This window comes from Pseudorca crassidens, chromosome 16 (genome assembly GCF_039906515.1).
Source record: "Pseudorca crassidens isolate mPseCra1 chromosome 16, mPseCra1.hap1, whole genome shotgun sequence".
Lineage (NCBI taxonomy): Eukaryota > Metazoa > Chordata > Mammalia > Artiodactyla > Delphinidae > Pseudorca > Pseudorca crassidens.
Window position 1 is genome coordinate 79,900,362 of NC_090311.1, and position 25,939 is coordinate 79,926,300.

General features: G+C 51.4%; 1 protein-coding gene across 3 annotated transcripts in view; it reads right to left on the reverse strand.

The window, feature by feature from the left end:
* SLC35F3 (solute carrier family 35 member F3) overlaps positions 1-25,939 on the reverse strand; it is a 314,569-nt gene that overhangs the window by 98,005 nt on the left and 190,625 nt on the right. For 2 of the 3 annotated variants that reach the window (XR_010936046.1, XM_067711070.1), the window contains exon 3: positions 9,487-9,811. Coding sequence is in view for 2 of the 3 variants with exons in the window: in XM_067711070.1 (XP_067567171.1) it covers positions 9,487-9,811 (325 nt within the window). In the remaining variant the exon portion in view is untranslated. Of the gene's footprint in view, positions 1-9,486; positions 9,812-25,168; positions 25,607-25,939 lie in introns of those variants that run through there. The other variant, XM_067711071.1, reaches the window with a different exon arrangement.

The following is a 25,939-nucleotide window of genomic DNA, read 5'->3' on the forward strand; positions in this document are numbered from 1 at the left end:
ATTAGCATAACCCTTAAAGTGCTGCACTGCAAAGACCCATCCTTGATATCTGTTCAAGGATGGACAGAGAGCTCAGGTAACTGGGGGCTGAATGAGGGCTGAAGCACCTGAGGACAGAGGAGACTGGGAGTTAATATGACACCTCCGATTTGCCTGAGTGAAAGCTGAAGAGTTACTCGTAGAATGTTCTGGACTCATCCTTGTGGGTGTCTGGCTGTCACTGAACTTCCCTGGGATGAGGCAAGCAGCTGTTGAACTGAGATGTGGAGGTGGGACGGGGGTGACATCCACGGGGAAACTACAAGTACCGTGATGACAGGACAGAGCAGCGGGGACCTGGCGTAAATGGGCGAGGTCGGCGTCACCACATAGGGCACAGGATTGATGCTCTGTGTTTCGCGTCTCCACTGACGCATCCTTGAATATTTCAAATGCTGTCTTAAGACAGGCAGAGACTAGCTAAGCCTTTGTCAGCCACCCTCATCTCATTTCTGCTTTGGCTGACGCTGGGACCCATCATGATGTCTTATGACATCCTACTTAGATTCAGAGCACTGACTATGGGCCGTCCTGTGGCTGTACCACAGGTTCTGATGCACAGATGGCTATGTGTACGTGTGTTTGTGTGTGTGCATGTGTATGTATGTGTCTGTGTTTAGGGGGAAGGTGCTTTGCCTCAATAGCAAATCTGACCAAAATCTCCTGGTATGAAGATATTTTTTAAAATGTTTTATTTTATTTGAAGTATAGTTGATTTATAATGCCGTGTTAGTTTCAGGTATACAGCACAGTGATTCAGTTACACACACACACACACACACACACACACACACACACACATGTATTTTCTCTTTCAGATTCTTTTCCCTTATAGGTTATTTTAAAATATTGAGTATAGTTCCCTGTGCTATACAGTAGGTCCTTGTTAGTTACCTATTTTTTATACAGTAGTTTGTATCTGTTAATTCCAACCTCCTAATTTATCCCTTTCTCCCCGTTCCCGTTGAAGATGTTTATGCATAATTACCATTATTTACCAGCAAACAGAAAACACGGGCCCAGTGAACAGCTGCAGTTCCCCGATATTTTGCCCATTTCTTTTAAACCAGTTACAAAAACAAACACCAACATCAACTGCAAGGGCTCCGGATGCAGCCTGTGCTCCTCGGGGGGCTGATTCTTGGAAATAAGACAGGAAACAAGAAGGCTACGAGGTAGGAGGAAGGGAAAAGGCAAAGAGATGGCTGAGCCCGGGAAATGCCTCTGTCCCTGGGCCTGAAGCTGGTGGCCACACAGGGCTCTTGGACCCCATGGAGGCCATGCTGGTGAGACCTCCTTGCCACTGGACTCCTGTATCCTGTGCTCTAAGTGGGGCTTAACCCTTGGGCTCTGGACATCTCAAGGGCAGGGTCCTGCAGCGCATGTTCAGAGTTGACAGTCATGAGTGTACATTACTGTAGCAACGAATAAAGAATGAATGAATGAGTGAGTAACGGGGGCTAACCCAGGCTTTTGGGTGTGGACGGGGTGAGGAGATGCTAGTATAACCACAAGCGCCTTCAGAAGGACAGACAGACAGGTCCCCAGCCTGACATCAATGTTTCTCTGCCCAGCACCTCCACTCCAGCCCTGCCCCATCTTTCTTCACAGCACTCGGCACCCTCTGACCTACTGTATTCTAGTTGTTTGCTGTTTGCCTCCCCACTAAAAGGTAAGCTCCATGAAGGCGGGAATTTTCATTTGCTTGGGTCACTGCTGTTTCCCTAGCACCTAAAACAGTGCCTGAGGGACTTCCCTGGTGGCACAGTGGTTAAGAATCCACCTGCCAATGCAGGGGACACGGGTTCGAGCCTTGCTCACATGCTGCAGAGCAACTAAGCCCCTGCGCCACAACTACTGAAGCCCACGTGCCTAGAGCCCGTGCTCCGCAACAAGAGAAGCCACTGCAATGAGAAGCCTGCGCACCACAACGAAGAGTAGCCCCCGTTCGCCGCGACTACAGAAAGCCCACGTGCAGCAGCGAAGACCCAACACAGCCATAAATAAATAAATTTATTTATTTAAAAAATAATCAAAAAATAAAAGAATGCCTGACATACAGAAAACCCCTGGCAGATTCTGTGGAAGGAGTGAAGGGCTATTTCTGTCTTCTTAGAATGCAGGGTCCCTGTGGACTTGTTTACAGAGCGCCCTCACCCTCTGCAGAACAACTGTTGATGGCAGCAACGGGCCAGAGCACGTCCAGGGCTCAGGGAAGAAAAAGCAAGCAAGAGGTCCCATCAGCGCGCATCAGCTAGGAGGCCCGGCAGTGCCAGGAGGGCAGGGCGTGCTGGGGCATCGCTATTTACGGCGGCCTCGGCCGTGCGTTCATACTCACATCGGGCCTGAAAAACATGTACTGGTGTTTCCCAGAAAGGAGGTTTCCCTCGCCAATTTCCAGAATGCTTGAGTTGAGTGAGAAAATAACCACTGAAATGCTTTTCACCAACACAGGAGTTTGCTTTCAACTGAAGAAGTAGCTGACAATTCAGAGCAAGAGACCTGGCCTCGTAATACTTCAAGGTCTACACCCAAAACAAAGAAACAAACAAAAACCCAAAATACTGAGTCATTCTACCTCTGACGTGAAACGGGCACATGTTCTGTAACCAGTTATGTGATTAGCACTCTCCTGCTTTTGAAAGCAGCTCTGATTATATCAGTCCTGGATTCAACAACTTTCAGAGGCTCCCACTGCCTGGGGAATAAGCCCCAGCCCCTTAAGCCAGCACCCACAGGGCCCCCCACCCCGGCCTCTGACTGTTTAGTCCCGCACTCCACTTGGCCCTGTCCTCGAATCCAAGCTGCAGCCCAGCCAGTCTGCCCCACTGTTGCCTGCCATTACACCCCATTCTGTTTTTCATACGGGTCTCTCTCCCACTTGGATGTGAGCTCCTAAGGTCGGGAACAACATCTGTGTCACTCACACGTGCCCACATGCCCCCGCGGATGAAAAGTGCCACCTGCCATACCAGTAGACAAAGGATGTGGCAGCCACCGAGCCATCACACCACAGCCGCCCCGACGGCGCGCCCGGAGGGAACTCAGGATGGAAGCAGGACGCCCACCACCAAGCCCTCAGCCGCTGCAGCCACCCCCAACCCTATGCCCTGAGAGGACTCAGGATGGGGAAGCACAGGACGCTGGCCCCAGATAGCTGAGGTGCATATCGAAGGGATGATTTCTGTGAGCGCAGACTCTTGCATCTTCCCATGCATAGAAAAGCGCTGAATTCCTTAACTTTGAGATATCTGGTTTTCTTTAATGAACAGTAATCTTCTGATGTTCCGACTACCTGGTCTTTGTTGCAAAAACTCCTGTATATCCTGGCTCCCCCCTTACCTCTTCGGAACAGTCCCTCAGAGCGATCTGGGAGGCTGTGTCCCGGGCTTAAGCCCTCAGAACGTCCACTGAATAAAACATAACTCTCAACTTTTAGGTTGTCCATTTTTTTCAGTCGACACCCTGACACACAGACATCAAGCCCACGCCTGTTCTACGGGCCCGGCCTCCGCGTGCCCTCCGTTCCGTCCTTAACAGAGGGATGGTGGCACTGCTGAAGGTCCAGTCTGATGGCTTCTCTGCCCCCCACTCCCACTGCCCGCCCACATTCACACCAGAAGCCAACCTTCTCTGCATATGCGTGTAGGAGTCAGGGGGTCTGCTGCCACCTGCCCTTCCGCTCCTCTGCGGCTCTCCACCCGCTTTGCACCCCCCATCAGAGCTTCCCATGGGCCGTGCTCTCTCAGCCTCTGTGCCATTCCCACGCTACTCTGCCTGCCTGGGACTCAGCGCCTACAGGACCATCTGCTTGTCTTCCAAGGGACTGCTCCTCGGTCATTTCCTCTAAGAACGCTTTCCGTCTGTCCCAGGAGCCACGCACCTGGGCCCCTCCCTTGGGCCCCCTGCACACACCCTCACCTTGCCTGGCTATCTGACTCCCTTACCGGGCTGCGGGCTCCTTGAAGACAAGGACCAGCTATGCTTCTGTCCCTGAGAAGAGGTGCGAAAACCACTTCCAGAAGGAGTGAGCTCCAGATGGTGACCGCTCTGCTCTGCTCCTGAGACTCTGGAAGTTTCAGCGGAGAGACCCCTCATGGAGCCCGCGTAAGTCTGTGCCGCTACGAACGCACAGCCGGCCCTCGGGGGATTGAAGACAAACGAGTGGCATCAAAACTGCCCCTTCTTGGCTCAGAACGTCTGCGGGCGTTTCTGAAACGGAATCAACTGGCTAGCTTCCAGAAGCCTGGAACTACAAAAGACCGAGGGAAACATCTGTCACCACTGTATCATTCGTTCACTTCTCTGGCAGCCGCAGGAGAGCAGAAGCTTCTAGTGTTTGCTCATGAAAAGAGGTCAGTACTGGGAGAAGTTCCTGGAAGGCCTTCTGAGGAGCCGGCAAGTGCTCCACATCTGCTCTGGCTGATTCCTGCTGGCCGTGGCAGCCCTGGGATCCGAGACGCTGTCCTCCTGTCCCAGGGTCAGAGGGGCTGGGAGGCTGTGTGTCATCACACCTGCCCTTGACAGTCTCCCCAGGGCCATGAACCTGACACGGCCTCCCCCGTGTGCCTCTCTCTGGTGCCTGGCTTTGCACAGACTCCTGGGAGCTGAACCCCCTCTCAAGTCACGCCTACAGTTTCTGCAGCGCCCACACGCATCTCTGTGGCCAGAGCCCTCCTTGGGTCCTGGACACTACTGCTTCCTCAGGGCATCCCTGAGACTGGCTGTCAGTGAGAAACAGGGAAGGTGAGGGAAGGGTGTTGATGGTCTGAGGAAAGAGAAGAGCTCACTTTACTCCCTGAGGTCTGGGGTGGTGTCACTGGGGAGACCACAGGCTTGAGGCTGAAAACCCAGGACAGCTGGGCTTGAGAGGTTTTCACATGCACACTCTCATTCCTGACAATAGTGCCCCATCATCACCCCTGATCATTCCAGAATGCCCTGTGCAGCCAACAGACCTGCAAGCTGATTTCTGCAAGGTGTAACACCTGCATGACCCTGCAGGGGTTGGCCACTCCCTGTAAGACCCACCCCTGCAGTGTAAACAGGCCACCACGAGGCGGCCGATGAACTGACCAGCGGCTGCCTCGCACCCCGTGGAGAATATCACAATAGGGTTTCTGGCATTTTTATGGCATTTCACAGTGCACGTACGGGGTCTCATATGATCACACAACAACCTTTTGTGCTGGGCAGTGCGTGTGTCATCACCCTCCATTTACAAATGAGCATCTGAGGCTCCCGGAGCTTAAAAGACTTGCCCATGGAGCCTCCCCTCCCTTGCAAGTGGCAGCGGAGTAGGACTCAAAACAGCCCTGGGGCCTGAAGCCAGTCACTCGTGGTACGGTGAGTCCTGCTTCCTACTTGCTTGGGCAGATCAGCAACCTTTTAAACACCGTGCAGCAGAGACTCAACAACTCCAGGGCCTTTACAGTCCAAGCCCAGCCCGTGGGTCAGCCGCATTAGCATCTCCTGGAATCTCCTTAGGAAAGCAGAGCCTCGGGTCCACACAGACCTACGGAATCATCGTCGGCTCTTCAACAAGATCTCGGAGACGCCTAGGGTTTGAGGAGCCCTGTGTGAGGCACCACCTGCTTTCCTCCCTGTGCTTTGGGTGACTCTTCTAGCTTCACGTTGGGGAAGTAGCCTCGGCGGGGAGGGCTCAGAGAAAAACTTCTACCTGATTGCTTCTTGAAAACCACAAGAAAAGCTGGCTTATTGGGCCAGCTTCCCTCTCTGAAAACGGTCTCTACCTTTTCCCTTTTCTCCCCAGCTCCCTGCTGCAACACTTTCACCCAAAGACACATCTCCTCAGTTGACTCTCCATCTTCTCCATTCACTTTGATATAAGCACAAACATGGAAGATGTGATTTCAGTTTGCCTTGACTTCTGGGATTCCTAAAGTCTGTTTAAAGAACTCCCAATTCGGTAGGGGATGAAAAGGTACAAATTACTGATACCAAGCAGGACCCTGTGGGGCTCCTGGGCACAAAAGCCTTTCTGTGTCCCCCATTTGTTGATTACAGGAAATAGGCTTCATTCAGCCTCCAAGACCTTCCCTGAGTTCCAAGGGGCAGGTTCAGACCGTTGCTAATCAGGGAAGGGAGGGGATGCAGAGACAAGAGAGGAACAGTCAAGAAACAATAGCGCAGCCTTGGGGCAGGGTCCGGGTTCCCCCTCAAGGGATACACAGAACAGTATCTTTGAGCTGTTTTGCAGACACTGAAACCCTCACCAGGTGGAAGAAGCTAACTGTTTGCTGCCCACAAGCACTAGACCCCAGACTGGTTGGAACCAGAAGGTTGATGATGCAGACTCCCGCTTACCTCGCCACCAACCAATCAGAAGAAGGTCCACGAGCTGATCACACCCTCTTTGAACCACTGCTATAAAACTCCTCACTACTCCCTCCAGGTCGGGACACACAGTATTGAGGGCATTAGCCCGCTGTGTCCCCCTTTGCCTGGCAAAGCAATAAAGCTCTTCTTTTCTACTTCACCCAAAATTCTGTCTCTGAGATTCAGTTCGGTGTTGGGGTACAGACGCCTGATTCGGCTTCACTACTAGGTATAAAACAAGCTACAAGGATATATGGTACGATACAGGGAATACAGCCAATATTTTACAATAACTATAAATGGAGCATAACCTTTAAAAGTGGTGGATCACTATATTGCACACCTGCAACTTACATAATACTGTACATCGACTATACTTCAATTTAAAAAAAAAACCCAGCCCCCCAAAAAAAGAACTCCCAGTTTGAGCTGTGACACAGTGACACATTTTTCTCTCCTTTTTTTGAGAAAGAATGCCCCTTCACTCCTCCAGTGGTGTGCATGGCTTAACCGACATACCCAAAAATTGGTTGCTAAATTAGCAGCTCTGTTTAGCCACAGGGAGAACACAGTTTACAATCAAAGATTTTTTTAAGTGGTGAGCTAAGCTTTATTACAGAAATTGGGCAAGGTTTGAACTGGCTTCTCTAATCAAGTGATGATTTTGCCCCCTGTCCCCCACTGTTCTCCAGTTGACACACCAGTCACCATCCTCCTCTCATGATTCTTCCCAGATACTTTTTACAGGAAGACAATAAGCTTCCTTATCAAGGAAATCAAGGCAGTCAAGGTGTGATGTCTTTCTATGTTTAATCTGCTTCAATGACCTTTCATTTTTTCCTCCCTTGACCTTCTACCCAACTTCGTTGCTAAAAGAGCTTCCTTCCTTCCGCGTTGTTTTCAGCACAATTGGTTAATGGTGCCAGGCCTGCCCTAAGTGGCCAGCAATGCTAGTCTGGTCCCAAGGTGTCCCGTTGAGGATACATCTTTAGGGGAGTAGAGGGTCCTGCTCCTCAGGGGAGGCCCTCTTTGAGCTGCCATGTTTGAAGGGAGCAGCGAAAGACCGTTTCATCTTCCCTCCAGTAATTCTCCATCAAGAAAGGGCACATGAGCTCACTTTATGAGAGGCAGCAGCAAAATATTCTACTCCGTTTCAAGAAAGGCAGACTCCTAATTACAAACTGAATACACTCAGGGCTCATTTACTGTTAGATACATCATTTACTGAATACTTGCTTTTCTCTGGGACTAAAAGCAGGCCGGTATTTCTCCCTTGCCTTTGGGACAATCTGGGGCCCTGTCGACGTTCCTAAACCGATTTGTTTCAGCCTGCTTTCCGCTGCTGCTCAGAAGAGGTACAGCAAGTGTCTCTTGAGCAATTTCTGGCTGGTCCATGAAGCCACTGGTTTAAGTCAACGCTGGCAATGCCCCAGGCCTGGGCAACGGTTCCAGGCTCCAGGCTGCCACGTGCTTTGCTTTGAGAATCCCCTCTGAGTCCCTTCCAGCACGGGGACCTGTGACGCCGGTCTTGTGACTCAATCTGAGCTCCAGCAGTGCCTCTTCTTCTAGCATGAGCGCTCTGACTTACAACTTTTAAAGGAGCCGGTCCAAATTCCCTCTGAACACTAAACTCCAAGTCTAACTTTACAGTGACAAAACGGGAGAATCTCAGAAAAAAATTCTGATCGGAGTGTAACCTCCATTCCCAAACCTCCTTGCTCCTTGGACCCAATGACGTTTTTAGCTAGCTTGCAGCTTCTAAGGGTAACTTTTCAGGATGCGGCTGAAGTCTGAAGCAGACGGTAAATGGGACGTGGTGATTGTATGCGGGGGGTGCTTGGTGGCGTGGCGGTGAAGTGGGGAAGAAGGCGGTACTGAAAGAGTAATACAGCCCTCAGCTTTCAAATTTGTTCCCACCTCTGGGGCTGACGAAAGATACATTCCCAGGGCCTATCTGGTTACCTTGGCCAGCATGCTTTCCCTGGGGTTTTTTTTTCTGAGTAGATCTGATTTGGGCCAACAGTGGGTCCTTGACGTAGCCACAGAAGACCTCAGCTTTGGGTGACCATGAGATCCAGGGACTGGCACAGATGGGACCCCGAGGCTAACACTGACCATCCGACCCCCAAGGAGGCTGGGGGAGCCCTGCGGTACGTTGTGGCAGAGGGCTGGTGTCAGGGTTTCTGTCCTCTTTTAAAGGGAGGTCATATCAATGAGGAAATACCGTGAGATCATATCAACGAGAAAATACAGTCAACAGAGCTCAAAGAGTACCTTGACTTTGACGACCCCATGGGTCTGCCAGATGTTCAGACCCATGCAACCACGTAACCAAAGGAGGAAAAGGCTTGGGTTGGAGAGGAGAGGAGAAATCTTCACCACGAACATCGCATATCAACGAGAAAATACAGTCAACAGAGCTCAAAGAGTACCTTGACTTTGACGACCCCATGGGTCTGCCAGATGTTCAGACCCATGCAACCACGTAACCAAAGGAGGAAAAGGCTTGGGTTGGAGAGGAGAGGAGAAATCTTCACCACGAACATCGCATATCAACGAGAAAATACAGTCAACAGAGCTCAAAGAGTACCTTGACTTTGACGACCCCATGGGTCTGCCAGACGTTCAGACCCATGCAACCACATAACCAAAGGAGGAAAAGGCTTGGGTTGGAGAGGAGAGGAGAAATCTTCACCACGAACATCGCCACGTGGGAAGGTAAGTTACAGGAAGCAGCCGGGTCCCCTGGCTCCATGGACCTGTCCCCAGCCCAGTCTGAGGAGGGATAAAAGAGCTACAGGGTTTTCCCATTTCTACCCTTTCTGGGCACCTACCACAGCACACCTCTGGAAGATGCTGCCTTCTCCTGTCTAATACAAAGCAGTTCCTAGCGTTGAGGGGCTCAAGGCAGAGGAAAGGTGTTACCACTCTGAGGGGAGAGGATGCCGAGCCTGCAACCTCACTAAGACAGCAGGTGACATGGTGACTTCTCACCACGGTGCCCACTGGCCCCTCCCAGTGACCGCCACTAGGGCAGCCCGGTAGCATCAGCGATCGGGAGAGCAGCCCAGCGCCGGGCCGGCATCCTGGCATCCCGGAGCCACCTACCTGTATCTCTGCTTCACCGACTGTTTCTCTGCCGACTTGCAGACGTGGCCCGCGTAGTACAACGGGAAGAATAAAAAGTTCCAGTTGGTGGCAAACCATGTCAGGGTGAAGGGAGCATCGAACTTCCTGAAGGTCAGCTTGGCGAGCTGGGTGGCACCGGCCCAGGAGGAACACACGCACAGCACCACTGCCACGCCCCAGAAGATCTTCTTGAGCTGCGCCTGGGAACATCTCCAGCAGCGAGGGCTCGGTCTCCCGCCTGTGTCGGTCCCCACCGGCGCCTGGGCCTCTGCCGGGCCCGGGGGGTCCCGGGGGCGCTCCTCCCCTGGGGGAAGAGAGGGGCACAGTTAACCGGGGCCTCCACACGTCCACCGTGGCCAGGAGCAAGAGAGCAACCAACTGTCATTGTCATGGCCAGCCACCCGGGGGAGGGAAGTGGAGATGGGGATAGGGGCGTGGACGCAGCTTCCTGAAACAAAACTTAAAGACATTTGCAGTGGTTTCCTTCTCCTCTAGAATCTTGACCCTCAAAAGATGGTGCATGGGCTGGCAGCATCAGGACCATCCCCAGCCTGTTGGCAATGGAGAATCTCAGGAACCCTGGAGTCAGAATCTTTACTTCGAGGGGTGCTCTCTGGGCCCATCTGGAGAAGTGGAAGCATTTCTCCAGAACCCACGGAGCGGCTCAAATAGTTCACCAAGTGTCAGCTCACACGGAGTGATGTGCTACCCGGCCTGGGCAGTGCTAGGGGCTGCGGATTCCCCCCCTGAGGAGGTCATAGGTCTTGACCTCTAAAAGCTCCCAGGACATTGAGAGAAGCTCCTCCCTGCCTGTTACTTAAGGGCAGGGATGCCAAGAGTCTCATCTTCTTTTGCACGGAGAGCCAAAAGAGATCTGTCTCTCTTATTTCTCTATTTGCTCTTACTGACTTCCAGCTGATGGCCGTCAGTCCCACTTTGAAGTGTTACTTAAAAACCACAGCCTCTGGTAGCTGGTGCTGTGCGAGGCCTCAGACGCTGCATTTGAGAATTGTGTGACTCCTGGAAACCAGGCTACAGGCCAGAGCACGGCTGTGCAGCAGCACTGTTCCCACAGACCATGAGAAGGGTGGAAAAGGCGTTCTTTTCCACTGTTTGGTTTTCATTCATGATTGTGTGCAGGTCAGTCGTCTGGAAATTTAAACAGAGCTGTAACTTGTATCAGATGTGACGGTGGATGGATGTGAATTTCCAGGCGACAGCCTACTTGCCTTTTATACGTTCAGCCAGGCACTTAGCTGAATGAGGGCACACAGTATAGGGGTACAGTATAGAGGTACAAAACATAATGGCGCCAAATGTACTCTATGGACTTTGTTTAAACTTAGCAGTAACTTAAACAGCTCTAATGCCATGAAACCAAGTTTTGTACGTCATACTGTCTGAAATATAATAATCCTACGAGGAAAAATCCTGATTCAAGGTAGCCTATTATATAGGGATTAGCTAATCTTATCATGAATTGACAGGTCTGGTTTTATCTCTTTTCTTTTTTTTTTTTTTTTTTGGCCTCACCTCGTGGCTTGTGGGATCTTAGTTCCCCGACCAGGGATCGAACCCGGCCTTTGGCAGTGAAAGCGCTGAGTCCCAACCACTAGACCACCAGGGAATTCCCTGGTTGTATCTCTTTTAGCCAAAGGTAGTCCTAAGCCTTCGTGGCTGGCCAAGGAGAGATAATGTCTTTACTGACCCAAAATCCTTGACCCCATCTGTACTGTGCTTCTTGACCTGCTTTATTAATATTTAATCTCCCTCTTCCTCTTTCTTTCCATGTGTGCATATACCTGAGTCAGAATGCCCTTGGAAAACCAAGTGGCCGACCACCTCTGAACTTCCAACAAGTGGTCTGTTTCTGGCATGGGCTGCAGGGCAGGGAGAAGCAGAGGGGGCAAACGCAAGGCAGACTCCTCCCCTTTTGTTTGATGCCCTCCCACCAGGACGTCTTGATTTTGTTCACAAGGAATCCCTACAACTTATGGCAAATTCATTTTCAGACAAAAGCATGCACGTTTCAATTTATACACTGGTTCTCTGACGTTTGGGGTGAGCCTCTGCAACCCTTCACTACTGGGATAATTTTCAAGCAGTGTTGTGGGCTGGCAGATTCCTCGACTGCCAGCATCAACCATCAGAAAGTCCTACTGAAAAGGTAATTACGGAGATGAAAAAAAAAGTCCACCTAGAAAGGCAATGCAGTTTCACGGTACTAACTGGCCATTTAAGAAGGGAGTCTGGAGGAGGGTGAAAACAATTCAGGCTCACAGCGTGCTTTTTCATCTCGTTTTGCATTATGGCAGATTAAGTTTTAAGTTTTAAAACTTAAAGGATGAAGCGGAGACTGATGCTATGTTGCTGTTACAATGAAAGAGGAAAATCACCAAATCATGTAAGATTGTACTGTTCAAATGCTTTTACAGATTTGGATAAAAGAAGTTATTCTCTAACTTTGTAAGCCTTCTGGCTTATTTGACCAGGGGAATACTGATAATACACAAACAAAATAAAGACGTTTTGCGCGCTATTATTTAAAAATAAGATAGAACGATGTTTCCCAAAGTGTAACGCAGTTAACAGGTATTATAAGAAAAAAAGGATCCCACAATCAGAAAAGCTTGGGAAACGCCAGGTAAGTCAGACAGGTTCCTTTGCTGTAGGAGTATTCAGGGCTAATGGATGTGGTGGATTTCCAAAAGGCAGCTAGAGAATGTGTGCTTCCCATATTATCTAAATGTAACACCTGTGATAGGACTGGGGTCCCTTGGAACACACTTTGGGAAACACTGGACTAGACCCATAAAGAATCAGAGGTATCCAAACCTAATTCACTGCAAACTTTCCGTTTCCCCACACCGAGTCTCCTATAGTAATAATCACTTACCAATTTCAATACCCGCTCATTCCTAAGAATTCTTTTAAACTAGACCTACTTCATGTAAACTAAAAATATTCTGTACAGAATCTTTAGAAAAGTACTGCATGGAATAAATAAAAAGCAATGCACTGTATACTAATCTTAGTGCCCAGAGATATCGCTGGACATTTTGCTGCACTTTTCCCAGTCTTTTTGTATCTTTGCACGAAACACACACGCGCACACACACACACACAGCAAAACTGGGAGCATACTGTATTTTCGGCCAGCAGTCATTCACCCTGATGCGTAAGAGCATGGACTTTATAAATCTCACAGGGCTCTGTACAGTACGACGCATCCTAGGAGCGTTTCAATCCCCTAGGAAGTTGCCATGAAGTCTCCATCTGCCGTGTGCCAAGAACTCTGGGTGGTCAATAAATAAATATAAAACACGATTACGTCCCGCTCTTCAGGAACTTACAGTCTATCTGGGAGTGACAAAATGGATCTATGAAAGAATTACAGAACAACTACAAATGGAGTGATCTGACTGTAACACAAATTCTGAAGACAGCGCAACCAGTGTGGGCTGTGATCACAGCAAGAAGGGCCGGAGAAAGCGGAAGCTTGGCCTGGGCCTTGCAGTATAGAAAGGCTGAGGAACAAGAGAAGCAAAGTTCAGGGTCAGGAACACGCCTGGTCTGCCCCAGGAGCGGTGAGGAAGGTGGTGAGATCTGAAATGCACCGTTTCCTTGGCCCACTGTGATGCTCAATCTTGCTTTGGTCAGACACGCAGTAGGAGAAGTTGCCAGGCTGGTGGAAGGGACTTCAGAAAGTTCAGATTTTGGAATTTACATTCTCTAGGAAGTAAATATACATTGTACATACCCCAGTGTCCATAACAAACAGATAAAATTAGTTGAAGCATAGGTATAGAATGACATAATGAATTTGGTTAGCAGACGCGTTTATTCTCCGCGATTTGAAACGCAACAAATGCATCCCACCCTACCATTCTCAAGGTCATTTTCAACAAGCTGTCCAACTGATGCTCAGATTTCAGAGAGAAGGAATTACCCCGGGGGGGGGGGCGGAATATCCACTCTCAAAAGCCTCGCATATCTTCCCGTGCAAGAAACTTTGGTTTACTTTCTCTCCCCTCCTAAATTAACAAGTCGAGGGATTCCTCTGTGCCTGGTATCTCTCTTGTATCACCCCTGAAAGAGGCAGTACAGAGTGCCTCGAAGAATTCAGTACTGAGTGAGCCTCACGCTGTGTCCTGTCCCAGCTCCTCTGACTCTTATCACACAACCGGAAATACTGTTTATGTCACCCTCACTCACTAACATCCCCTCCCCACTAACAACCCCTCTATTTATGATCTTGAACTTTCCATCTTAACCTTGCACTTGAGCCAAGAGTTCTGGGCTCAGTGCAAAGTAGATTATATTCTCTGGCCCAATGGTTGTGCTGACAGATGCGGTCACTGCTGCCTCTAAAGGCTTAGTTTACGCCACTTAAATCACTCGGAAGCGCTGGGGGACAGGCGGGCTCCCCCCAGTTCTATTGCCAGAGCTGCCTCCACTGAGCATTTTGGAGAAAGGGGTGTGTGTGTGTGTGTGTGTGTGTGTGTGTGTGTGTGTGTGTAAGGGGAGTGTTCTCCAGTATACAATGTATACTCCACAGCGTGCCAAGATATAACCGTACCTGTGCGTGAACTTCCATCCTGAGCTCTGCTCTGAGTCAGGCAATTTACTGAAACCATGTATTAGTCCTACCTGCAGAATCACACCTGATACTTCTCTCCTACCAGGAATCTATAAAACACATGCACTCTTCGGTCAAGCAGTACCTAGAGGCAATGTCTGCTCAGCGGAAGGAAACTCTAGGTCCTAATGGGTGAGCTGGAGGTCTGGTTTAGCCGCTCACTCATTCTGGGACCCAGGCAAGCCCTCTGTCTCTCTCACGAGCTGTCCATTGCTTTCTGCTGAGCAAATGATGACCTGGGGGCTTTTTAAGTTTATTTAGTGAAAGCCATTTCTCCAATGAGAAAGCTAGAACAATTGGAAAAATCACTCACTCTCAACTTCGAGTTCCCATAAAATGGCTCTTGCAAACCTCCAAGAGAACACAAATGTTTCTTTTTCGAGGTCCCCTGAGAATAGGGAGACCCTTGGTGACGCTCTCTGAAGAAGTGTCCAGGAAGTTTTGCACTTAGAAAGTGCAAGAGTCATGTCTTAGGGATGAGGGACCCAGTGCTGGGCTCAAAGACCACCCACTGGCTGGCCTGGTCCCAGCCTCCTGAAAGCAGAGAGATAGCATTGTGTAGAGACCAGGAGAAGACACCTCCCAATGACACCTCCATCAGTAAGATCTACACAGTTAATTTTTCACAGCTTTTTTTTTTTTTTGCCGTACGCGGGCCTCTCACTGTTGTGGCCTCTCCCGTTGCAGAGCACAGGCTCCGGACGCGCAGGCTCGGTGGCCATGGCTCACGGGTCCAGCCGCTCCGCGGCATGTGGGATCCTCCCAGACCGGGGCACAAACCCATGTCCCCTGCATCGGCAGGCGGACTCTCAGCCACTGCGCCACCAGGGAAGCCCCTCAAAGCTTTTTTGAGGCTTAATTTTCATAACCATAAACTTCACTTGTTTCAGGATTGCAATTCATGACCCTCAGTAAATCTACAGAATCGTGAAACTATATCCCACCATCCAGTCTTAGAACATTTCCATCACCACAAACTGGGTCCTCACGCACATCTGTAGTTGCTCCCCATTCCCCCCGCCTCAGCCCCAGCCAACCACAAATCTTTCCATGTGTACAGATTTCCCTCCTTTGTATATTTCATATGACTTTGTAAACTTTCACATGTGACTTCTTTCACTCAGCATAATGTATTTGGGGTTCCTCCACGGCATACACAGCATGCGTCAGGAGTTCATTCTTTCTACGTCTGGGCAGTAGTCTATAAGGATATTCCATATTTTGTTTTTGTTTTTAACTTATTTATTTTTGGCTGCATTGGGTCTTCATTGCTGCACACGGGCTTTCTCTAGTTGCGGCAAGTGGGGGCTACTCTTCGTTGCGGTGCGAGGGGTTCTCATCACAGTGGGCAGAGCACGGGCTCTAGGGGTGCAGGCTTCAGTAGTTGTGGCACGTGGGCTTCAGTAGTTGTGGCTCGCGGGCTCTAGAGCACAGGCTCCATAGTTGTGGCGCACGTGCTTAGTTGCTCCGCGGCATGTGGGATCTTCCCTGACCAGGGCTCGAACCTGTGTCCCCTGCATTGGCAGGCGGATTCTTAACCACTGCGCCACCAGGGAAGTCCCATATTTTGTTTATCCAGTCATCAGTTGATGGACAGGGGTATAGTTTCCAGTTTTTTTGGCTACTGTGAATAAGGCTGCTATGAACACTCATATATAAGTCTTTGTGTGGATATGTTTTCGTTTCTCTTGGGTGGACTAGTTAAATTTTTAGGCCACTCAGCCCACAAACATTTATTGACACCTACTGTGGGGCATAAGGCAGACACCCCCTTCCCTAGGAGAGCTTGCTCAGCCTGAGTGGAGGGGCTTACAATGTCCACGTCATAGATGGTTCTGTGCCTCCAAATCCAACCCAAACAAACACAGTTGACGGCTGCTCTGGGAATACAGCCACCACCCTTTTATTTTTCTGGATTGCCCAGGGGAAGAGGGCTTGATGAACAATTTTCCCATTTGTTGATCACTGATGCATATACCCGTTCAGGGCCCAGCCACCCAACTAAATAGCTTTTATAAAATCAGGAGCTTGGAAGAAAGCTTTTGTTTATGGCCATTTGCAAGTGTAATTCATCTCCCAAAAATGCAGTTCGGGTTCTGTTTGTCTCATCTACTCATTAAATACTTGCTCAGTGAATTTATGGGTGATTGTTTTTTCTCAGGCAGTGGTTTGGAGGAAAGGGAAGAAAAGGCTCTCTCGTGTATCAGGCCACCATGGGCCCTGGGTGTCCCCAAAGCAATCCTGATTTTACATATCCCGACCAATGATGTCCACCTGTAGTTGCCAGACCATCTGTTTGGATTCTTGGACTTTGGGTCAGAAAATGTTCCCACTATTCATACATGCTGAGACCTCAGCCGTGCTCCTAACTGGCACTTGTCCCTGGGAAAAGACAGAATCCACAGATAATTAAACTTGACTCTGAGTAAGGGAGAAGAAGGAGGGCACAGGGAAGTAAAAGACAAGTGACAGTTATTTTTAAATTTTTTTAGGCCGTGCCGTGTGGCTTGCAGGATATTAGTTCCCCAACCAGGGAACTGAACCTGGGCCCACAGCAGTGAAAGCGCCAAGTACTAACCACTGGATGGCCAGGGAATCCCCCAAGTGCCAGGAGATGATATACCTTTTTTAAAAAACCTGTCTTAATGTTGGAGTGTGACTATCCTTGCTTTGCGGATGGGACAGCTGAGGGTCTGACAGTTACTCTCCCAAGGTCACAGACTAGTGAGAGGCTGAATGCAGTTCCAAGCATCTGTCTGACTCCAAAGCAACCAGAGGAATGCAGAGCATCCTTAGTCTTCCCTTTGGAAGTTGATCCAGGCCATGGTGCTGAACACCCCAGTCAGAACTGCCGATCACTAAAGAGGGACTTCAAGATTCCAAGAGGACAGACTCTGTTTTTAAATTTGGAACATCCTGAGTATGTATGGAACTCTGGGCTGGGACTCACCAGCACGGAATGAGGGCTGTTATGAGATGAGTGTCTGTGTCCTCCCTCAGTTTATATGCTAAGACTATAACCTCCGGTATGGCTGTATTTGCAGATGGAGCCTCTAAGGAAATAATGAAGGTTAAATGAGGTCATAAGGGTGGGGCCCTGATCTGATAGGGTTGGTGGACTGATATTCTCCTCTCTTCTCTTTGTGCACATAGAGGGGAAGCACGTGAGGGCACAGCAAGGAGGTGGCCATCTACAAACCAGGAAGAGAGTCCCCACCAGAAACCAAATTTGCCCACACCTTGATCTTGGACTTCCAGCCTGCAGAACTGTGAGAAAATAAATGTCTGTTAAGTCATCCAAGCTGCGGTACTTTGTCATGGCAACCTGAGCAGACTGACCTGAGGGTATTACAGAAGGGACTGTGCTGTGTTTGTGAAGGTGTGAGGCACAGACCGAGAGCTGTCACTGTGCTGGACAGGGTGAGGTGACGAGCTGTGGATGACTATTTACTGTGACAACCTCTTAGGAGAAGAAATAATTACCATATCATAGCCAAGAGAAGACTAGAATGACATGCAATGTGCGATCCTAGATCGGATCCTAGAACAGAAAAAGGACATATGGTTAAAAACCAAAGAAACCCAAATAAAGTATGAACTTCAGTTAATAAGAATGCGCCAATATTGGTTCATTAATTGTGACAAATGTACCATACTGAGAGAAGATGTTAATAATAGAGGAAACTGGGTGTGGAGTAGTTAACAACTCTTTGCAGTGTCTCTGCAACTTTTCTGTAAGTCTAAACTATTCTAAAATAAAAGATATATTAAAAAAAAGAAAGAAAGAACTGCCGCAGATGACTAGATTAGAAATATCAGGTACTACCTTTTATTTGTCTGCCTTCTCTGAATTGCTTAAGTCTTTGTTGTCATTCCTGGAGATCAGTGCGTAGAGACAGAAGAAAACCTGGCAGCTGCAAAGTTGTTTTTAAAAACCCAAATTCTTTCCCTTGTGTGGATACAGAATTGGGAGGTGAATGAAGGCTGCTTTTTGCGGGGTGGAGTGGGATGATGGGAGGTTTGTCCGAGATTCCCCGGAAGTTCCACCCGGCTGCAGAGCTAGTCTGAATCAGGCCTAGATCTGGTCCACTCTCCTGCCATCACCACCACTCTAGTGAACAGACACTTGTACCGGCCTTTCTGCCCCACTCCTCACATCCTTAGAGGTCCCCGAATAACTCCCAATGTCCAAATCACAGTGCCTCTTGCAGTGGATTTAAGACAATTCTGGAATGTTCACAGCCCAAGGCGCACGTGAGAACGTGACTGGATACGGGTAAGCTTGAAATAATGCCCTTTGCGCCTTGAGGGAGGGAAGAGGCCACTTGGGAGGGGAGCAAGGGCCTGTTTGGACCCGTGGTCTGAAGACACCTGGGCTGGAGGGGATCAGTTTTAATCCCCGTGCCTGCTAGTCGTGGCCTGTTCAGCCTCCCGAAGTCTCACCGTTTCCACCGCCCGCCCGGGCACATGACACCTCTGTACACAGCAGACGCTCACCAGGGACCGATCAGGAGATATTCCCGCGCTGCCGGTGACCCGCACACAAACACCAACACAAGCACACACCCCTCTTCTCTGCCATTTCTATTTATCAGAGGATACGCCCTCACATCCATGTGGTGGGAATCTGGCTGCCACGTCTCACGGGGAGAGCGGGGCTCAGGGGGGCAGACTTCGTGCAGCACGGCCCCCCAGGAAGCAAGGGGTGCGTGGAGCCTTCCCCCCTGGAGGGGAGCAGGGGAACAAGGGTGATATTTTAACTGGCGGCCTGGGGGGTTACACAACTCATCTTGATGCACGAAGCATTGTCTTCTAATACATCCTGTTCTCAGTGGAGTCGTGTAACGTACATCTGTAAGGCAGGACTGAGCTTGCGTGAGGTATGACAGGTGTCGTCCTCGGCTTCACTCCTCCCCGAGGGCAGGCCCTCTGCGTGGGCTGAAGGTGATGGGCTGAGCTCATCCCGGGCAGAGGGGCTTTGCTGTGGAAACGCCTGGGCCAGCCCCAGGCAAAGCTGAGAAGTGGCACGCTCCTCTTTGGGGTCTTTCTAGACGGCTTTTTGTACCCCCGTCATTGGGGGGGCCGCTGTCTGGAGTCCCGTGCTTTCCTGCTGCTGAAGAGCCACAGAATCTAAGTGCTCACCTAGCTGGGCTTTCCTCTTCCTGCTGCAATGCCAAATCCCACCCCTGAAACACACACACACATGCACGCGCATATGCACACGTGCACACGCACACGCACACACAAGCACACATATACACACACACAAGCACACAAGCACATATATACACACATGTGCACATACACACATGCATATGCACATGCACATACACACATGCACACACAGGCACATATAAACACACATGCACACACATAGACACACACACAAGCACACATACACACACACAAGCACATAGGCACATATATACACACATGCACACACACATGCACATACACACCTACACACACGCACACGCATATGCACACATGCACACACACAAGCACACGGGCACATATATACACACATGCACACATGTGCACATACACACACGCACAAGCACACACATGCACACACATATGCACACATGCACACGCACACACAAGCACATAGGCACATATATACACACATGCACACACACATGCACACGCATATGCACACACACAAGCACACATACACACAGCACATAGGCACATATATACACACATGCACACACGTGCACATACACACACGCACAAGCACACACACAAGCACACAGGCACATATATACACACATGCTCACACATAGACACATGCACATACATAAGCACATACACACACCTACTCACATGCACAAGCACACACATGCACATACATGTGTGCACACACACGCCAAATTTCTGACTTGTCCTGGGTCTAATTCCCTCAGAACTCTGCTTCTCTGGTTAGAGCTAGTAAAGGGTTTAATCAAATAAACCAAGCTCTGGTAATGAGTAAGCTACTTACTAGACTCATAGACTGTTCCTGCTGAAAGAGCCAATGGAAGATCTACTCTAATCCCCTTTCTTTTCAGAAAAGAGAAGCCTGGGCTCCAGGAGGTGAGGAGACACGTCCCATACATGAATCAGCTAGTGGCGGAGCAGGACACAAAAAGTGTCCTGCCCCCAGGCGGGGCTCTTCCCCTGCACGCTCCCCCCAAGTGACATGGTGTCTTCACCAGTGAGAACGGGTCACTCGCCTAAAAGGCTTTTAAGAACTACATCTCTTCTTGTCTCTCCCATACAGCTCCTGCGAACACTGTCCCACCTCTGCGAGCCTTCCATCCATCACTTCTGGGAGACAGTGCCACTTCATACATGACAAAGAAGATCCAAGTCAGCAGCGCAGGTCCTCGGCTTCCCTCCCCCGCAGCCCACATTTCTCTGTGTCTTTGCCCTCATCTCTTCCCTTCTCCTTTGCTGGGCTAACCACCCCTTCTCTGGTCCGTTCTGCTTTCCCAGGGCCCCCCTCCCCTCCCCCTCCCCCTCCCCCGCCTCTGGCTGCGTCAATCACATTCTCCTGGGGCCACCACAGACCTGTCCCAGGACCAGCCTCCTTCCTCTGGTTTCCAGAACCGCCTGCTCTCCCCAAGTCCCTCCCCTGCCCCCTAAAGAGAGCATAACTCCCCCCACCTCTCTCCCTGCTGGACACCTTTACCTGCTTTTCTTCTCCTTCCCCAAACACTCACCCCTTGCCATCTGGCTGGGGGACCAGCACCCACTTAAAACTGTTTCTACACAACCACATCCTTTGGCCGTACCTGATGCTCCACCACGCTTCCTCTTTCTTGGCTTTCTTCCTGGGGTCTCCACGATGCCCTACGATCTGGGTTCTGCCTCCTATCTCCCTGGCGTCTGTGGCCAGCAGGCTTCTGGGCCAGCCTGTTCACCTCCACGGGGCCACCTCCCACCTGAGCTGTCACTCGGCCGCCACCGCCTCTTCCTCCCGGGTCCTTGTCTCCTACACGCCACACCTGCCCTTGAAGGAACCGCCAAAGCCTCCCCTTCAACTTGTCTCAATTGGACGTCCCCTGTCTCCCTTGCTGTGACTGCCAATGGCATCTTAATCTTTATCATTTTTTTTTAATTTTATTTTTTTTGGTCGCGCCGTGCAGCTTGTGGGATCCGAGTTCCCCGACCAGGGATCGAACCCGCGCCCCCTGCAGTGGAGCCGCAGAGTTCTAACCACCAGACAGCCAGGGAATTCCCTACTCTCATTATCAAGAGGGATATATTGTAACTGTCATTTCCATACCAAAAAATGGATTCCCAGAGAGCTCTAATCATTAAACCAAAGTTACCTGCTTCAGCAGGAGTGGCGGGCCCCAAACCTAGTCCATCTAACTCCAAAGCCCTCATTCTTTCCGCAATTCTACCTGTGGCCGGCCTCTTGGGGGAATTTACTGTCTCAACCGTTCTCAACCGTTAATTCCAGTGCACGTAATTTTACTGAACATGAATTAGCTGGTTGTGAATATAGATGATGCGAGTAAATACTCTACTAAAGATGTGTTACTGATCAATATTCAGGGTCTCAGTCCAGTGGGAATGCCAGGAAAGGAATATGAAAACAAGATGTGCTGTCCGACAGGACAGACGCCATCACCCTGGCCGGAAGTCCCTTTTCAAGCCTCGACTCCTACCTGAGGCCCAGCTGCAGACTCCTCGTGCTTTCTGGCCAGACCTGTGCACACGCCATTCCCTCTGCCCGAAAAAGCGTCCTCTCCCCTCCTTGCCTGACAAGTTTTCTCACTCCCATTGCAATGCCTCTACCTCAGATTACCCAGTTATCAGTCTCCCCGTAATCCTCTGTCCCCAGCTCTGAAGCACAACTTACTACCTTGTGCCGGATAATTTATTTATCTGTATGTCTCTTTCCCACTAGACTGAAACTCCCTTAAGAGAATGAAGCTAGCGTTGCTCCTCTTTGCATTTCCAGGGCTTAGCTAAGTAGACAAAGGACACAGAGCAGGGTCGGAGGAGGTATTTGTTGGGTAAATGAAGTCATCTTGTCCATCTTCCTGTGTTTGAGTTCCACTAAGCGCTGTATTTTCTATTTTGGTTTTATATGTACCACATGCTGGTGCCTTCTTGCCTCCCCTTAGAAGACACACCGCACAAGCTAATAAATATTCCTTGCTGGCTGTGTTCCGTTCCTGAAGCCTGCCTGCCATCCACACAGAAACAGCCACAGTATGGGGACCACCTTATCCTGCACATCCAAGGCAAAACAAAATGATTCAACACTTCCAAAACAAGCATGCAAGATGCAAATGGTTTCAAAAAATAGACCCAAAGCCAAACTGAACACAAATACCAAGGGAAAAAATGCAGGCAGAGAGAAAGAGCTATAGGAAAGTCTAGGCATACCCAGGGCAGGTTTAATCAGCCTTGCCCTGCAGACTCTTGCTGACACACACAGGGATCCTATACAAAAAGGCCATTGGAGACTTTCTAGTATCACCGGAACGCTGCTTCTAGATACTTCTAGATACCCCACACGCGCACTCTTTGAGAACAGCAAGAAGGTCTGCTGAAGGTGCGAGACAGTCTGTGACTGGAGGATTGCCAGATATTTATTAAGCACCTACTGTGTGCCAGGCCACGTGCCAGGTATTGTCACCTACCTACCTTCCTCACTGCATTCATTCCCCAAATTCTGCTGAGGTAGATTGTTAGTTCTCTTCTACAGCTGAGGAAACCGAGGCTCAGTGTTTATGATTTATACACATCACACTGCAGAAGGGGAGTCTTCATCCCCAGATCTGTCCGATTCTTAGTTTAATACACTTTCCACTATCCACAGACATTTACATGCAAATGTTGCTTTAAAAACCAAGCTCGTGGACTTCCCCGCTGGCACAGTGGTTAAGAATCCGCCTGCCAATGCAGGGGACACAGGTTCAATCCCTGGTCTGGGAAGATCCCACATGCCACAGAGCAACTAAGCCCGTGCACCACTACTACTGAGCCTGTGCTCTAGAGCCCGTGCGCCACAACTACTGAGCCCACGTGCCACAACTACGGAAGCCCATGCGCCTAGAGCCCATGCTCCCCAACAAGAGAAGCCACCGCAATGAGAAGCCCGCACACCGCAACGAAGAGTAGCCCCCACTTGCCGCAACTAGAGAAAGCCCGCGCACAGAAACGAAGACCCAATGCAGCCAAAACTAAATAAATAAATTTATTAAAAAAAAAACAAAACCAAGCTCGTGGTTTGCCATGATTGTCCCTGCGAACAGGAGGCTCAAAGCTCACCCGGCAGTAGCCCTGAGAGACTTGGGGAAGGGTATCCCCATTTTCACCCCCTGATGGCAAACCCCAGGCCTGGCTAGAGGGAAGCACCTGTGCTTGGCATGTCACCCCCCCCCCCCGACCCCTGCAGCACATGAGGTCACAGTGCCCAGCCTCGGAGGCCCGCCATACATGCCCAGCCTGATTCCGAGGGCTCCTGGGACCGGTCCTGCCCGAGGTGGGCCGGGGGCTGCCCGGGGAAGGTACCCGCTGCTGAAGAGCAGAGCTGACCTGGCTGACTTAAACAGTGCGGGCAGAGCAACTTCCTATGAAGACCGCATGAACGAGCAGACATTTCCAGTTTCCCCAAGGGAAGCGAATATCCAACCCTTCCCCTTCCCAACCTGCGCATATATCTAGGCAAGGTCCCTGGGAAGGCTTCAAAATGCAGTGCCTCACCCCGACCCCAGAGGTAGCACATGCACTGAATCCAGGTGTAGCTCACTGATACCACGTCTTTCCTAAGACTGGGATATGGGGGAAGGGAGGAGACAGCCACTCGAAGGAAAAAAAAAAAAATCAACCTCCTAAAGGTAGGAAATGAGAAACAGGTAAGTCGTTGCAGGTTAGTGCAAAGTGATGTTCTGAAAAGCATGTATCCAACAGCCCGGGATTCCATTCCTGCTTCCCCACCTACTAGCTGTAGGTCTTGCACAAGTCCATCCACCTTTCTGGGCCTTAGAGTCCTCATCTCTAGGATGGGGGGTAATGGTACCAGGCCCGCTACTGGCGGACTTCTGTGGACCCGCCGAGTGCGGAGCACACAACTGCCCTGCTAGCTTCCGTCTTCCTCTCACTGGTTCTCAGTCTCACTGTAACAGACATGAACTCGCGAGGGAATACAGGGTCCTCGGAGACCATCACACAGAGGTCCCAGCTCCAGGATGCCGTCCCAGGGACATAGCAGAAGCCGGGCTCACTCTCAGAGCCCACGGGCTCCTGTTTGACTGGGCTCCTTAGTTCAGGAAAAGTGAGGGCCTGGAACTGAGGGGTCTGCTTTCCTCTCCCTGCTGCCGGTCCCTTCCCAGCCCCCCACCTGGCCAACCTGGCCAGCTCTAGGGAGACTCGGCCACTTCGCCTCTGCTTCCTGGGAGGAGGAGTCCGGGGCTGAGGCTGGCTCTCTCTGCTGCCCGTCCCATGCTTGCCATGGGAAAGCAAGGTCTTCTGTGCTCCGGCGGGATGCCCGCTGGGTCTGAGTAAGGCACAGCTCTCCGGGGCCGCCGGGGCCGGGGGTCTCTTCCTTCCCCTGGGTTCTGCCTCAAGTCCCCGGACTGGGGGGAAAGAAGGCGTTTCCAGGCTGCTGCTGGCTTTGCGCTCACCTGCTGGCCCTGCCACGGAGCGGGGCATCGCTGGGCTGGTGGGCTGGGGAAGGCTCAGAGCGAGCCGAGGCGAGGCGGGGCGTGGGGGGGGGGGGATGTCTCAGCCTGCGGCAGCCAACCCTCTCCCGCCTCGCCTCCGGCAGCTGAGCAACGCCTCTGGTCAGCCTGGGGGCATGGGGGGCGGCGGTGGGATGCTCCAGACCCAGTGGGCTCAGGACAGGCCTGGAAGGAGCCGAGGAGCCCGGGAATGAGGCAGCCGGGTGGGCAGCCCGCGGCATCTCGGGGCAGCCGGGCGGCCGAGTCGCCAGCCCCGCAGGCGCGCGGCGCTGCCCGGGGGCCACAGGTAACAGGGTGCCAGGCTCCCGTTCCAGGCCCCGCCGCCCCGGGCCGTTACCTTCCACTTTGGTGAGGGTCAGGACCGGACTGTTGCAGGCGCTGAGCGGGGCCACCCGGGCCGAGTGCTTCTTCATGATGAGCCGTCCGCCTGCAGGAGCGCCGCCGCCGATCGCCTACATGCTGGGGCCGGCTGGAGAGCGCCTCGCGGGCCCGGGGGCCTCCTCCGGGGAGGAGCGCGAGCGGCTGGCCGCCCCGGCCCTGCCTTCCCGGGCTGCCGTGTCCGCGCGGGGCTCACTGCGGCGGCCGCCCCGCGGAGCGCATCGCCTCCGGCCGCGCAGTCACTCCGCACCGCGCGCACAGCCTCCCGCTCCGAGGTTGCCGCAAACTCCAACGTCACGTACAAGTGCGCTCCCCGCTCCCACCCCGCGGGCTCACCTGCTCCGCCCCCCGCCCCGGGCCGCCCAGCCCCGCAGCCCGGCTTCCTCCCTCGGAGCCCGGCGCCGGGTGCAGCCTCCGGGCAGCGGGCCGGCCCGCAGCTCCCCGGCAGCCCCTGCCCTTTCCTGTGACCAGCGCAGGGGAGGGAGGCCCTGCAAACTTAGCCTCAGCGCTTCACAAGTTTAAACGGGGAGTTGTTCGACTTCGGACGGAGAGCTGCCTCCTCCCTGCGCAAATTCCTGAACTATTGGTTTACGGAGCGAAGCTTCCCGCGGCTGGCATTAACGTCTTTGAATGAGTCTAGGGCACATTTTCTGCCTGACCCCGGCGGCCAGCTCTTTTTTCTTCTGGAGACGATGCCAAGTCCAGAGAAGCAGGGCAGCCACAAGAAAAC